At 42.1% G+C, this 16,766-nt stretch overlaps 1 protein-coding gene across 5 annotated transcripts in view; it reads right to left on the bottom strand.

Moving 5' to 3' along the window:
- The window catches only part of MORC2 (MORC family CW-type zinc finger 2), a 45,538-nt gene that overhangs the window by 25,020 nt on the left and 3,752 nt on the right, over window positions 1–16,766 (bottom strand). For 2 of the 5 annotated variants that reach the window (XR_012583126.1, XM_074554748.1), the window contains exons 2-8: window positions 14,666–14,719; window positions 13,200–13,234; window positions 12,187–12,276; window positions 3,920–4,010; window positions 2,332–2,440; window positions 989–1,148; window positions 796–907 (exon numbers count right to left, since the gene is read on the bottom strand). Coding sequence is in view for 4 of the 5 variants with exons in the window: in XM_074554748.1 (XP_074410849.1) it covers window positions 796–907; window positions 989–1,148; window positions 2,332–2,440; window positions 3,920–4,010; window positions 12,187–12,276; window positions 13,200–13,234; window positions 14,666–14,719 (651 nt within the window). In the remaining variant the exon portion in view is untranslated. Of the gene's footprint in view, window positions 1–795; window positions 908–988; window positions 1,149–2,331; window positions 2,441–3,915; window positions 4,011–12,186; window positions 12,277–13,199; window positions 13,235–14,665; window positions 14,720–16,766 lie in introns of those variants that run through there. The other 3 variants (XM_074554749.1, XM_074554750.1, XM_074554751.1) reach the window with 3 other exon arrangements.

Below are 16,766 nucleotides of genomic sequence, written 5' to 3'. Positions count from 1 at the left end.
AACAGGCATTAAATATGCTGAGAACCCTCAGAGGGCCCCAAGGAATTTGCTCAGTAACATCACTCTAATACTGCTTTACAGGGTCTGAAACTTCCTATGGAAAATTCAAGCACTGCAGAGGAGAAGCGTGTAATCTCACTAAAAACGTAAAGCTTGCTAGGTGTGACCATGGAGCTCTGGGACTTAACCAAGCATTTGGCTCATTTCAGCTCAGTTTTTTGTTTTCAGGCTACAGGTGACCAACTCAGCAAACACTCATCTCTCTCTAAACAGGGGCCTGTGCTCTTCCAGCTGCCCTTTGAGCACATCCTTCTTGCCCCTCTCCAGGAAGAAGTGCTCCCTGACAGATGTGATGATACACCCCACCTGCCTTCCATACTATCCACCCCGAGAGGCTGACCTGTGCAGCACCTCATGTTTTGCCACAAAACTGAACACCAATTTGGGAGCAGCACTGACTCACAACGAGCTCTCATTCTGATGAAAACATCTTTGATAGGTGTATAAAATTAAACATAAAACTTAGCTCCTTTTTTTATGGTGCCTAAAGGACACTGAGTTTTCTGCTTTGGCGAAGCTGAGATCAGCCATTGCAGGCATTCAACCCAAACACAGCCACAACACCCATGGGCTGACACACACATGTACACCAAACAGCTTAAGAATAAACTACAGATCTTCTAAATTTCCTAATTCACTATAAAATGAGAATCTTAAAAAAAACCCCATGCACATAGTATATAGCCAAAACCTACACCAAATTTGATCAAGGCCTGTTATACCAGTCACACTTACGTTCCCTCTGGGGGTGTTTCTGCCATCTGAATATCTTGAGGGTCAGAAGTCACATCCAGCTCTGGCTCTCCGTTATCCATTAGTTTGAGGTTAAAGATGATCACCAGAGTGCCTGAGAAAGTAACAAGTCAACCAGGTGAATCCCAACCAAACCCCAAATATCTCACTTGTGACCTGCACCATCCACATGTACCTTTCTCACCACGTATCTTATTGAACTGGTCCATCACTTCCCATTCTGATTTGAAAGGGGAATACTTGTAGATGAGCTCCGTCTCAATAGCAAATTTCTCCATGTTGTCCGTCAGGGGTTCACGGCTCCGTGCGTTCCAGGTGGGTAGGGGAACAATGACCTGCAAATCCCATTGTATTGAGAGTGACTCAGGCTCTTCCACTCCAGTCAGCCCCTCCTGCAGGTCATGGTCCAGTGACTTACCCCTCCTGACAGCCCCCTAAGTCCCCAGGGGAGGCCTTTCCAGCTCTTCAGTGGTTTGCATGTCTGTCAAATGCTCACAGACCCTCTTTGCCAGCCTCTGAGCTGCCTTCTCAACATACCAGTCTCAGAGTGAACCATTCCCAAGTTACATGTATGGTACTGGCTACTCACACACTCAAGGCCTTTTTTTCCCCTACTCATGTAGCAACTTTCATAATACTAAAAAAAACCACTCTGGCTTAATTCCTCTCTTGAACTCAGATATCCTTCACTCATATTTATCCTGATCTCAGTCTTTGATTTTTTAAAGGATGCTAGCAAGGTGGCTTCTGCCACGTAGAGTAAAAATATACACAGAATTCTAAACTGCAGCTGCACATCAAGGACACAAATCCCATCCCAGAACTGTGGTCAAGCCAAAAAAGTAGCCAGAGGTGCTGTGGGAATTCGACTTACTTTACTCTTCCCAATCTGCTTCAGTCATGGGCTAGCTACCAGCATGCACTGACCCTCCCCAGCTTCACCCTTCAATCCCTCCCTCATACCAGAAGATGCTTTCTGAGATACCACCCCAGTGCAAATTTAAATTATCAACCCTGCCAGGAACAACAATGCCTCAGTTATTTCTTAAAATATACAAGTTTCTCATCGGTAGAACTATGCTGACTTTTTATTAAAAATCAAAAATATTTGTAAGAAGATACATCTGCAGTAAATGACCCGTGGGTAGCAATTTCAAACATCTTTAGTTCTCTACACAAAATCAAATCAGCACAATAAAATTAAATACATCTCAAACTCAAATTTTGCGGGAAAAGAAAAATGCATGTCCTGAACTTAGCATAAGCACACCTTTAAGTGACTGAAATAAGCCCTTCAAACTTGCTGTACTCTAGAGACTTCTGAATTAGAATTAAAACCAAAAGGAAAAAAATGTGTTGACTTTGCAGAAGCCCTACAGTATAATGCTAAAAGAAAACCATACACTGATCCCACCAGAGTCACAAACAGCTCTGAGACAGACTCTTCTGTAAGAGCTAGGCAAGTTCAGATGAGGCAGCATTCACTATATTAGTTCATTACAAGAAGTACATGCAAACCTCGTCGATGCCTTCTTCCTCATGGAACGTCCGTGATAAGAGGAGGCAAGTCATGGTGTTATCTTTCTTTGTGAACAGGATAAAATCCTTCCCAATCCGCATGGAACCCCTGTAGGCAGAGGTCAAACTGTGTGTTACACCTGATGCACCATACTGTTCAGAATGCAGGCCACATTACTGAGCTTTCTTCCCATTATATTCAGTTAAGAGATGCCAAAACCAGGTTAGGCAGAAGAGCTGAAATAGCGGCTATCATTTCTCTCTAAACACCTCATTCCTTTCAGAAGGCATATCAATCTGGCCATTTTCACAATGTTTCAAAACATTTAACACCAGTCACAATTAAAAGGTGCACAGCATTGCAGACTCATACTATGCAGAAAGTTTAAACGGAAATTAAAAAAAATTTAAAAGACAACTGAGGTGAGATGTGACAATAACCTTCAAATCTTTGAGCAGAAATGTCAGTGAGCAAGCAAGCACATTCCTCATTTCACTGTATCCAGAATCAAGTGCAGCAGTCTGGAGACAGAAAATTAGTTTCCTAACCTAACTAAAGCCTTACTGACACTTCAGCTAAGGCAGCTTAGCAGCTTGTTGTCACAAAAAGGGACAGTCCCTTCCTTCTCCCTACTCTCCTAAGTTATCCTGTTACCAATGTCATCCAAAACACCTTAACAGGTAACAATTAACATTGCATCGAAAGAAGTATTGGTGTTATGTCAGTGCATTTCTCTTCAGACTGCCTTAAGTCCATACCACAGCAATTCCACAACCTACCTTTGGCATATGCTAGGGCTTCAGGCAGCATTTCTCTGATGTAATAAAGTACACCTCTTGCTCAAGGTTAAGAAAGGACAGAGATCTCTCCTGGAAACAACAGTCAGGATCTGGGATCTGTCCTGCACTGTAGCTGAACTGACAGTGTCTCAAGATCCCCTAATTTTTCCCCCCAGGTTACTGAGTCCCACTGATTTCCCAATAGGATGCATATAATCAAGGCACATGGGTGAGCACAAAGCAGAACAGCCAAAGTAAGTCACAAAGTCCTGTAACTTTCCCAAAGACACAGCAAACTTCTTCCTCTCTCCTAGCAAATCCACTCCAACTAGTGTTGTGCTCCTCTGCACTTAATCCTACCCTTCCTCTCATTGCTTCCATCATTCCCCTTCTCCCTGCATTTGTTTGGTTTGAGAACAAAAAGAAACGGTTTAAGTCCATCTGCCTTGCACCAGATAGCTTTCCTGTTGGGAGGCTGAAGCACTATTTTGCTGCCTGACTGTAACAGGAAGATGACCATTTTGTTTCCAGCTCTTCCGGTATTTTCCCCAAGCTCTCATCTGTACCCTCTGCGTTGGGTAAACATAGTCCCAAATCACTGATGTCAGCTGTACAGAGCCTTCCTGGCCACTGGAAAACTACAGCAGATGTTGAGAGAGCTCCTGTCTACCAAAGCAAGGGATCTTAGAGCTCATCTGCTTTTTTTTTTTTTCTGGGAAGAAAGCTATACACCTCTGAGCAAAAAGTACACTGATCATCTGGACTATGACCTCCCCAGCCTCAGGAGGCTGGCTCTTGTTGTACCTACGATTTCAAGCCGTTTCCATATTGCCCGATTTGAGTTGACTCAGGTGATCGCTTGGCTGATTTACCAAACTGGATAACACTGGCAGCTTCATCTGCAACAAGAAATAGGGAACAGAAAAGGCTTATTTCCATGTACAGACACACACAGACACATCTTTTAGATAAAGAAGGAAGGTAATTTCTTCACCACTGGAAATAGGCCAGAAAAAAGGCCAGAAGCCCAAGCTGAAGCTGCATCCTGAAATTGTACCACAGAGCCCTGTGAGACACATACTGCTTGAGGGCACTGATGTTACCAGAAGATCTGTACATATGCCATGATGCTGACAGAAAGAGTTTTAGGTTTCAGTCTAGTTCACTGTCCCATCTGAACTGCATGAAGACATTTCTTTTTGCAAAAAAAAAAAATATCCACAAAAATAATCTATTGTGTCCATCACAGTTGTCAATTCTTATAAATTAAGACCCTGGGATGCAGTGGGTCTGTTGTATCCCATGTCCCAATGACACCTCACACTTGATAGCACTGGCACTAGAGCATAAGTCAGGACTATTAAAAAGGTCAGAAATCCAGAATAAACACTGCTATTTCTCCACAGTGCTGAACTTAACACTTTGGTTAATTAAAGCACTAGGAGGACACAAGCTAACTTTGGCAGCAGATTGCTGGACCCCTGGCAGCAGGACAGCTGGGGAGAAAGTCAACACAAGCCGGTCCTACAGCAATTAGCAGAGGATTTCATTAGCACAGGACAAAATGAAAGGACACAATGGCTTTACAGCTCAGAGGGTCTGTCATTTTTAGTTCCAGCCTTTCTACTGTACAAGGGATAAAGACTTTTAACATCATCCCTAGGACAGATTCCTTTCCCTTCCCCCAAGAGATAATAATCATTTCACCAGAGTTTACTGGGAGAAATAAAGTTTAATTCCAGAGCCAAGGAACACAAACTGCCTAACTCTGAAGGCTAAAAACAAATGCATACACACAAGCTATAAGGGAGCACAAGACATCACTCACCCCACCAGGCAACTATGGGGAGGCTGAGCCCATGGACAAGCTAGATTTCAGCATGCAGAAGATACACAGGCCTATCAGCATTGACCAGTTTTACAGTAAAATATTCAGTACTAACACCATTGGTCTTATGTGGCATCACTGAGCTGGTGTCAGAACACCATTTTCAGTTGAAACTATATTCAGATTTAAAGACACAAATACAGGAGAACAACTGTGCAAATACTTTGCTGCCTAAACTGCAGTTGTTCTCAGTGGAACTCCACAGCTATTCCAGAAACAGCTATGGACTGGATAAGGGTACCTCTACCTTCCCTTCAGCCTACTGTACTATTTTCTAGCCAAAGAAAGAAAACACTCGAATGTCTTGTATTTGAGATCTGGCTAAGGATGTTGGTGATGATCATTCTCATCACCATTATCATCCAACTGATGATGATCATCATCATCCAGTTATTATTACTCTAACTACTATTACTGTGTTATTTTTAAAGCCTGGTAAGGAAAGTAGATACAGGATATTAAAAAGAGAAGGATATTAGAATCTTTTTGCTCCACAAATATTTTTTCAGTAACTATTTTTAAGAAACTTTTAGAAAGCCTAAAGAGAGTAAAGAGTAATTATCCAAAGCACTTCCCCTCTCAGGAAAGGCGATCAGATGGTTTATCACTCATTGTTGGATGTCTGAAATCACCCTATTATGACTCCTCTTTCAGGTCAGAGGGATGAAGGTGATGCTGAGCAGAGGGGAATGTAAGGTAGAACCTCTCTCCAAGCTGTCTTTAGGAGAGATTTAATATTTATATCCTCCCAAGAATCAAGACACACATTTTTTCCCCAGCTCTTTATAGAGCTGCTCTTTATAGGGCTCTGGAGGGTGTTTCTACTTAAGGCTATTTCTGTCACACTATTTTTGTTTTGTTGTGCCTCAGAGTTACTGGATTTAAAAAAGCCAAACTCCCCAGCAAGAAAAATAGAGAAGGGAGATCTATGCAAAACAAAGAAGAGAAAAAACAAGCTGAAGAAATTCACTCAGATGGTCAAGATAAACAGGATTTAATTCATTACCTGGGGGGAATTAGCCTAAAGCCAAGTTGAACTTTCCTGAGGATAGGGGAACAAGGGAAAAGCTGTGACATCCTTCATGACTGTAACAAACACAGGACACCAACCCCACATGGGGCAATGACTGGAAACAGACAGTGACTGACAAATAGCTTTGATATATGTTCCTGTAATTTGTTTTAAAAATCTGTTAACTTTATAGGAAACATCAATGTTTAGGTTAAAGATTTAACCTTAAAGAAGGTTAAAGAGACATTTTCTCCTGAGAATCGTGTAGACTTCTCCCCTGAAAGTGGCCCCCAAGAGTCACTGTCCACACACACAAGTGCATACACACTCTAAAGTAGGAGTTGGAGTTTCAGTTAAACATTTTTCCTCACTATTGTGAGCCTTGGATAAACAGTATTTTTTAAATACAAATAAAGCAACTACTGAAATACTAAACAGCAAATACTATATACTAAAATATAATAATGCAACCAACACACTACTACTAAATTAACTGCTACCATTAAAACAAAAGCTGTTTTGAGCTTCCAAACTTCAAAAACACAGCTAAAAAAAGCAAGACTTGATATATTTGCTTCAATCTCTCAAAAAGCAACAGAACAAGCCCTCTTAAAAAGTATTAGAAGCCAGACAAGGCAGGTAACTGGGCTAAGTCTGCAGAGATTTACAAAGGCAAGTGACACCTGACTGATTTGGTCACCTTCTACAAGGCAGCACTTCCTGTCCTTATGGAGACAGTAGTAGTGGGTGTTGTTTGGTTGGACTTCAACAAAATGTTGGACACAGCTTAACACAGCCTGTTCCTGGACTAACTGAGGAGACACAGATCAGGCAAGTGGTATACAAAACAAGTAGGGAACTGGCTCATGGGTCATGCTCAGAAGTGATCATCGATGGTTTTCACTCCAGCTGGGAGGCTGTCACAAGCAGACACTCCAGGGACTGATGCTCTGCCTCATACTGCTCAACATCTCCATACAGGAGCTGGACAGTGGGGTGCTTTTGAATCCTCACCAGCTTCATTGATGAGGGTAAATTGGAATGCTTTCTTAGACAGGTGGACTGGCTGAAATAGTGGGCAAGCAAGATTGTGTCTGTATTTCAAGGGAACTGTGAAGTCCTGCAAGAGCCCAGCACAGACTGGAATCTGCAGGTTGGGAGGAACAGCCTTGCTGGAAGGGTCCTGGTAGACAACAAGCTGAGTATGATCCAGCAGTGTCCCACAACAGCAACTGAGGCAAACAGGATCCTGGACTGTATCCACAGGGACATTGCCAAAGAGATGGAAATGTGATTAGCCCATTCAGCTTTGTGTTTGTCAGGCCCCGTCTGTTGTACTGTGTCCAGTTCTGTCTCCTCAGTTCAGGAAAGATGCAGACAGCCTGAACAGAGTGCAAAGGAGATGATCAGAGGGCTGCAGAAACTGCCCTATGAGAAGAACTAGGTCTCCTTCCTTGAGAAGAGAGTGCCCATGGGGAATCTCATCATAATACTACAGTACTTGAAAGCTATTTACAAAGGCTACCCTTCCCTAGGAGCCACATGAAAAAGAGGCAAGAGATACAAGTTGCACTGGGAGAGGTTTCTTCTTAAAATAAGTACAAAAGTTTTTAGAGATCAATCAGTCATTTAGTCAATCACTAGAACAACCTCCCCAGGTGTGTGGTGGAGTCCTGCATCACTGGAGAGACAGGGTGCTAAATCATCTATTCCCTTGCCCATTAAAGGCTGGAACAAATTACCTTTGAGGAACTTTCCAACCTGACCACTTCTGTGATGAAAATGCCAGTTAAGAGACTTATTTTCTTTAATTGCTTAAGAATAAAACTACAGTCATTTCCTAAACTAGTTGTCATACTTTCTTAACCTACAAGTTGATTCATCGAATCATTCAACCTGCATTTTGATTCTTTAAATTCACACAGCACTTTCAGAGCCAGGTATTAGATAAAATTTCAAGCCTGAGTAGTGATTTCATTGATAGTATGAGAAATGTGATGTGCTGCATGAAATCTATTGTTCGGTTTTCCATGGACTCCTACGTAGTTCCTTACAAAAGAGCCAAAGTTTTGGACCAGTACTATTATTCTGTGTTGGGGGAAGAGGGTATTTACTGGATAATAATAAATTTATTAATATTGGAAATTAGAAAAAGGTTCTTCACCAAAAGGGTGTTTAGGCACTGGAACAGACTCCTCAGGGCAGTGGTCATGGTCTCAAGCCTGACAGAGCCCCAGGAGCATTTGGACAACTCTCTTAGGCACAGGACACCCCAAAATCCCACCCTTCCAACTCAGAAGATTCTATAATTTTGACACCTTCTGCAGGACATGATGGTTCCTTTGAAAAGAGCTGTCCTGTAACATCACTGAATCCTTGGACCTTATGATAACTCATGACTACAGTGTGAGATGCTTCCAGCTTGAGTACAAATGCTTTTTGATCTTGAGACCACGCAATCCAGAGTGATCATTAAGAGAGCCAATGCAGTGAGTACTGAATGCAACTGCAGCAGGAATCACTTGACAAACATCCCTAATTTTTAGAAATGAGGAGTTGTCATTTGGCTTGCTAATCAGAAGCCATCAGACAGAGCACTCAAATCTGACCAACTGCCTCACTATACCCTTCCATTTTCAGAGCCTGCCAGACAAATCTAGAATTGCCCAAGACAGAACAAGACCAAAGAGAACAGCAACAAGACAGAGTTACACAAACTGTTACTGGAAGAGTTAACTTGAGCCCTTCAGCTCTTCCCTCCGTTTAGAAGTGCCCAGACGCAACTGGGTTTATTCACTCATCATCCCCAGATGGTGCCCCATCCAGCCTTCCAAGCCATCCTTTCAGCTGACTTGGGAAGATCCCGGGCTAGCATGGGCTACAACAGCACTACAGCAAGTCATGGAGGTATTCTTTTTAACATGTCACCTTTATGTACAATAAAAATAATTTCAATTGAAGTTATCATGCACAAAAATAACACATTCCCAAGATCCATGATTTCTGTTGAAGCAAAGTCTGTATTGAGGGAGAAAAGTCCAATAAAAAGTTTTCTGCTGACATCTTTCAAAGTCAGATATGAGATCTTCAGGATATCTTTAAAACTGGTAAACCCTGCATCATGAGAAATTACAACTCATATCCCTACAGCTAGGGATGGAACCAGAGAGCCCCATGCAGCAAGTTTGAAAGACTCTCCTTAGCTGCTTCTGTCCATGCTGACAGGCAAATGGTGCAGCATACAGAGCTTCCACCTGGCTGCCCTTGGTCCAGCATCAAGACAGTCAAAGGATCTGAATTACATGGTATTTTCTATACACAATGCATAGCACTGTGAAACATCCCTGCAAGGCACAGTATCTGCCAATCTTCTTCACTAAACATTTCAGGCTATCAGGATAAAATTCTTCATCATTCAGCTGAAAGATTAGTCAAAAGAAGCCACTTAATAGCTGTCTTAGGTAACCCAAATATTATTGTATTTCATATCCATCTGTGCTCAGAATTGAAAGTCACTTTAAGACCCAGCGGTGCAGCCAGAATCAGAACCACAGGGATGGGAGCAGGCGAGTGTTAAGCTCTTTCAAGTCAAGGCATTCCAGGCAGACTTTCGTCTCTCCCCTCATAGCTTTTGCTCAAGGCAAAGGCTCTGCTTTGGTTTTTTTTTTTTTCCTCTCTTTCTTTCCGACCTCCAGAGGGGGTTGTTTCAGGTAGGTTTTCTGTGCTCACAACAGTAGCAACTGTTGCTACAAAATGGGACCATGCATGCCATAATGAAAAACTGTTTCAGACTGAATTTTGCAGCATCTGTCTGCAGCTGTAGCAAGGTGCTAGGAGGAGTGAAGAGGCCCCAGTCTCTGCAGCTGCTGCAGCAGCCAGCTGACACGAGGAGTCACAGAGTCTGAGCCACTTTAGCTGGCTGCCCTGCCATCCTCTGCCAAGATGAAGGTGAAGTCCTTCCAGAGGTTCTAGTCCCTGACCAAGTACCAGCAGCCAGAGCATGTCAGTCGCAAACACCGATGGAGCTGCTGCCACCAGAGAGGTAAGAGGGAGGGCTGCCCTCCCTTTGCCTTCCATACACAGCTGCCCATGGCAAGCGTCACCTCGGGGAAAGGTGTCACTGCCATTTTGAGCTTCTCTTGGTTCCCACGGAGTCCATGATATTTAGTAATTTTGTATCTAGCGATTATTTACTGTTAAGTTTGTGCCTGTTGCTGTTTTGCTTGTAAGTAAACTTATTTTTTCATTTATTTTTACACATTTATTTCCTGTGGAAAGGGACTGGTTAAAACTAAGGGGATATAACTCACTTCAGAGCATCCCCCTTAAATGGGATGCTTAAACCAAGACAATAGGCAATACTTACATCCCATTTTGTCACAAAACCAGCACTACAGAAGCAATAACTGTATAAAAGCTGCCATAAAATTCTGTGGCATTAGAACTGACACCTAGCACCTTCCAGAGAAACACACAGGCAGAGAAGGTCATATTTTCCTCTCCCCTGATCCTAAGGACTATCAGAAGGCCACACACCTCAGAGCTTTTTTTTATGGGTGGGGCTTTACTGTTTCCTTCAGCGAAACTGATGGCAGAAAAGTACTCTTGGGAGACTTGTTTAGCAATCTTAATCGTATTCCAAAGAATATACAGAAGGTATCTAGAGTTCAAACCAAATTCCTTTATGGAAGTCACAAATCTGTGTATCAAAGCACAAATTACACTGAATGAAATGCTTTGTATCTATATGGGTTTGGGGTGGGATACAGTTCAATCTCTCCATGCTAACTTGCATGGGGCTGTATTTCAGAGAAATGTTGGCAATATATGGTTTTCATTAGTGCTGAACACAGCTTACACAGCATCAAAGTCCTTTCTGCTTCTCAAACTGCACCAGCAAGCAGGCTGGATTGCACTAGGACTTGGGAGGGGACAAGTCTGGGATGGCTGATCCCAACTGACCCAAGGGATTCCAGACAGTATCATAAAATCCCAGAATGGTTTGGATTAGAATGGGCCTTGAAGACCATCTGGTTCCACTCCCTGCCATGGGCAAGGACGCCTTCCACTATACCAGGTTGCTCCAAGCTTCATGCATCTTGGTGTAGCGCTCACCAGATAAAGCTGGGGAAGTAGGAGGAAGAGAGGCATGTGTGACCTTGCAGCATTTGTCTTCTCAAGTCACTGTTTTACATGATGGAGGCCTGCTCTCCTGGGGGTGGCTGAACAATTGCCTGCCCACAGGAAGTGGGGAATGAATTCCTTGGTTTGCTGTGCTTGCGTGCACAACTTTTGCTTTCCCTACTGAACTGTCTTTATTTCAACCCATTAAGTTTTCACATTTTACCCTTCTGATTCTCTCTACCATCCCAGTGGAGCTGGAGTAAGCTGCTGTATAGGACTGAGTTGCCAGCTGGGATCGAACTAGGAAAATATCACAAGAGGAACTTAAAAGTACTGAGGAATCAGTGCAAAAATGTTATTTACACATTTCCTTTGTCTTCTCCATATTCACCTCCCAGTTTCACCCAATTTTGCTGCCCTGTATGGAACTCCTCACAGGATGATTTACCAGTCCTCAAGATTCAAAGGTGGGTTGACAGTGCTGTTCATTTATGCTAAAGTAAAGCAGAAAAGCTTTTAGCTTTCTCCTGCTAGATACAACATCAATTTACAGCAATTCTTACAAGGCAGAAATACATTTGCTATATTCTCATATTATCCAGTATTGATCTCAAACACAATGTCCATGATGAAACAATGGCAAACTGTTTTCAAAGCAGAACCTTAATTTCTGCCATGGCACACCTGGTTGGAGCTGAGATACACTGATCACCTAGGCACCAGATGGAGAAAAGGCTTATGCTACCTTGTACTTGCTCCCCTATTCTCCCTTCAGCCCCAAGGCCAACTTCAGTGTACTGGGAAACTTCAAGCTAGGCTGACCCAACTCTAAAATGCAGCAAAAAAATTTTCTTTTGACCAATTAGTTTTCTGCAATGGAAGAGGTAAATGGTCTGATATGTGATATGGTGTGAAAGAGCAAGAGGAGAGGCAGAAACATGTATACAGGCATGGAACATGTCCTTTTCAATGGAACTAAGCTGTTAATTCAACTTAAACCATAACATGAAACCTCAGCTTGCAAATGCAGGTGTAACTTTCTGTCACTTACTTGAATCCATTCCTGTTCCATCATCCAAAAAACATAGCATGAATCCACCTCGCAGGTCCTCTCGTTGCTCTGCAAGAGAAGAGTTACTCACTGCTCCCATAAGCAGAAGTTAAAAGTTCCATAAAATGGGATCAGTGTTAACAACAAAACTAACTCAACAAATAGGACTTTTAAACCTGCAATATGGCTAAGCTGTAAGAAAGAGCACCAGATTTTTGTTACAGAATGACTAAGAACTTCTTCACTACAAAACTGTATTGTGTCAGTGGAGTTTTTTAGCATTCACTACATAGAGCAACTCACTTCACCTGACCCCAGGTGAAGGCTGACTTAATTGCTTCCCCAAGATATTTGTAAAGGTACTCCTTTTTGAAAGGCAACAGGGACTATGGCACAGAAGAAATGGTAGAACAATAGAATTATTCAGGTTGGAAAAGACCCTTAAGATCATCAAGTCCGACCACAAATTCAACACAGCTGAGTTCACTAAACCATGTCCCTAAACACCAGATCTACACATTTTTTAAATATGGATAGATAGTGACTCCCCCACTACCCTGGACAGCCTGTTCCAGTGTCTGACTACAATTTCAGTAAAGAAATTTTCCCTAATATCCAATCTAAACTTCTCCTGGCAAAATTTGTAGCTGTTTCCTCTTGTTCTTGTCACTTGTTACCTGGGAGAAGAGCCCAACCCCTACCTGGCAGCACTCTCCTGTCAGGGAGTTGTAGGAGCAAGAAGGTGCCCCACAAACCTCCTTTTCTCCAGGCTGAGCTCCCCAGCTTCCTTAGCCACTTCTCATCAGACTTGTGCTTCAGCCCCTTCTTCAGCTCCCTTACCCTTCTCTGGACAGCCCCTCAATATCTTTCTTGTCTTGAGGGGCCCAGTACTGACCCCAGGATTGGGCATAAGATTCTCGCTCTTATTCAGTCAAGGACAACATACGTTTGCAGCTTAAACCCAACTAGTGACTTAATTGCTGACATGCAAGGAAGCAGCATGAGTGACTTACCAGTATAAATGTCTATTCTCGTGGCATCTGCATCTCTACAAAGAAATAGAGCCACAATTGATATCCAAACGTTAAATAGAAATGAAGCTAAAAATCTAGGCATACACAAGCATTTCCAAAATAACTGGCTGCATAGATCAAAGTCCACAGAGGCCCCACAGTCATGAGTGACAGAAAACACTGTCCATTTGAACTAAACTCCAGCATAAGACACTGCTAGCACACAAACAGTTCTGGTGACAGGAAGTACCACTGGCATTCTGAAAAAAGTCATTCTGGGGCTGGAAATCAAATGAGTACACATTTCTGAGCTCCCTCCTACACAAAACAAACATCACCTATAGTTTTTTTGTTGAGCTGCCTACAAAAGGTTTAGTAACTCCATATAAACCTTCATTCCAATACATTCAGGATTGTTACAGGAAACTGTCATTACAAGATCACTGAAATGAGGCCCTTCACACGCTGCATCCTCCTCTGTATTTGAAAGTACAGCATGTACAGCACTACTGCCCTCTTTCCAAACCAACCTTGGTTTACTGACTTAGAGGCATGGCACTATAGAGCAGTAACAAAACCCCACTTGACAAATGCCACAGCCACTTTGTTTCACTTTTGATCTCCAGCCCAGCCTAGCTACTTCTTCCCAGAAGACAACCTCTCTACAGCCAGAGGGGAACCAAGGTAAGGGAAAACCACCCGCAAAGACCCTACTTTTTCTTACCTTGTTGCAACCATGAACATAGCGCCAGCCCACATGTGTGCCCACGAACACACACACAACTGATTCCCTAAACAGAAGCTTTCCAACTCAAAAATGCCCCAGTTTCAGCTTGTTACATCACAAAATGTACACTGTGACAAATCACATTTGAGAGAAAACAATCCCAAAATACTTCCATAGTGCTTCATTCCTCTAGTTCAAGAAAAAAGCACGCAAGGCTTGAGAGGCTTCTATAGCAGGGATTCCCTCCACACACGGATGAGACAGGTGGCCCAACAGCTGCAATTTCCAAAGACCATATCTCCTGAAGTGTCAATATTCCTTTAGCATTTCTTGCTCTATTTTTCAGCATCCTGCTTCTGATTTCATTTTCATTGTCATGTTTGATACTATGATTTTTTATATATCAGATGAGTCACAGCTCCTGTATTATTTATTTTAGCAATTTCTTTACACAAAAAGGCAGACTAGTTTTTTCTTTAAATCTCTCTTGTTTCTGCTATCAATTTCCTTTCCAATATGAGTTGTTCCAGGATTCATTCAAACCTGTCTTTCCAGGAATAATTATTTTCTTTTAGGAAGTTGATGTGGCAATGTAAGACGAGCAAATGAAATACTAAATTAAAATTCTATTTTCTTTAAAATCTACTAGAAGTGAAAATTGCTTAAGATCAACTAATACATAGGTGAATTAAATCTTAACCAAAGCTACTTTGGAAATTAGGCAGTCTCAGGTACATACCTGGCATTATCTACAAGTTCAGCAAGGGCACCAAACAAGAACTCATGGGTAGTTCTGCAATGAAACAGAAATCAGCAGAGTTACACCAACACTTAAAAAAAGAGACCTTCAAATAAACGAGAATCTCAACAATCTCAAGAGACATATTTAGTTTCCAGCCTCTTTAACTCCACCTCTTTTAAGCCGCTCCCATGTGGAAGCCATTAGTTATATGCCTCAACATTGAAACAGATGGTGAGAAAAATTAAGCAGCTAATAAAAATCATTATAATACATTGTCTGTTGACATAAATGCCATATCTCCACTTCAAGACCAAGCTGGCAACCTAACTTCAAATCTAACAATTTTTTAAACATAGATGAACCACATTCACCATAAGGTTAACAGCAAAGATGTGGAGAAACAGCTGATAGAATTTGTTACTCCTCCAGGTTGTTCAATGAAGAGACTAAGACCTCAGAAACCAGTTTGATCAGCATGTTTCAGTTTGCACAAAACCCTCAAATACAGCCAACAGGTGACCAAGAAGAAATTTCTTCATATTTTCAGCCTTCCAAGAACAGACACACATAAAATATATAGCTGTCCACACTGTTAATAACCACAAAACACGCCTTCATAGCCATCTTCAGGGTGATCACACTGAACCCATCAACACAGCTCCAGTCAGAGGAAAACACATGAGGCTTTAAAGTTATCACTAAAACCATGGGAACAGAGATTTCCATATCTCCACTCTCCCGCAGAGACAAGACCAACGGGAACAGTGTTTGGAAGACTATCTATCCAAACAGAAAGCTTCCATAGAAACACAATCTTGGTATTCCTTCCTTTGAACAGGATTTCCGGCTGACGTGGTTTCAGCAGGGATACAGTTAATCTTCTTCTCAGTAGGTGTTAAGAGTTGTGTTCTGGATTTAGTGCGAGTATAATGTTGATAACACACTGATGTCTGGTACCAAGCCAAGCATACCCTAAGTCAAGGGCTTTTCAATGTCCTGCACTAGTCAGCTATACAAGCAGCTGGAGGGGAGCATGGTCAGGGCAGCTGACCCAAATCAGCCAGAGGAATATTCTGTACCACAGAATCTTCTGCTCAGTGTACAAACCAGGGGAGCTGGCCAAGAGGTGCCAATCACTCCTGGAGGACAGGGAGAGCATGGGTCAGTGGGTGCTGAGCAATTGTATTGAGCATCACTTGACTTTTGGGGTTTATTCCTCTCTCACTTTTTCCTATTATTATTATATGTTTCTTCCCTCCAGTATTTGAAAAGTTCTTATCTCAGCCCATGGTTTCAGCCTTGTACCATTCACCTCCCCATTCCGCTGGGGAGGTGAGTGAGCAGATATGTAAGATGATTACAGATTTCACGTGTTCTCTTGAGTTTACAAGTGTCTATTCAGCTCCACAGGTCAACATCACCGAAGTATATTTAGGAAGTGACCCACAAGCAAATGCATGCTCTAGCACTAGTAGCAATGCTTAAAGAGCACTTTTTACTCCACAATTTTAGGAACACTTCAAAGAAAAGATGCAAATAAGATACAAATAAGGATTTCCAAAGAAAGATGCTGAAACAAAACAATCGATAGCACAGCTATAGAAGACAAGAAAGGCAAAACAAAACATATTCACATAGCCCGACACTACTAAACTTGACCATCTTCCAAAACTGCAACCTCTTGTGCTGACACAAGCAAAGGGAAACCTTGCTACAAGCCAATGAAAATTCACTCCAGCTAGTTATCACTAACAGAAATGAATACATACTATAAAAGTCTTCTATTCAATTTATGAATTTGAACACACTTGTCAATACCTAACTTAAGTCAGATGAAGTGCTTTGGTCTCATTTAATCAGCTAATCTCAAACAAACCCATTGGTCTTGCCTTACAGTCAAAAGTGCCTGAAATATTTCACATCCATCATCATCAACCAGTGACCATTTCTCACATCTCCTCAAAAAAGTTTAGGATTATTTTACTTGCAGCACAACTTTAAAAAAACAAGACAAACTGTTGGCAAAATAAAGCCTATCAGAGCTTGCTAGCAACCTGCAAACACAGTGAGCTTATTTTAGATAGGCATCATCAGAGGC

The sequence above is a fragment of the Zonotrichia albicollis genome, chromosome 18 (assembly GCF_047830755.1).
Source record: "Zonotrichia albicollis isolate bZonAlb1 chromosome 18, bZonAlb1.hap1, whole genome shotgun sequence".
NCBI classification, from domain to species: Eukaryota; Metazoa; Chordata; class Aves; order Passeriformes; family Passerellidae; genus Zonotrichia; species Zonotrichia albicollis.
The sequence above is the reverse complement of the archived record's forward strand: the minus strand, read 5'-3'. Positions and strand labels throughout refer to the sequence as shown.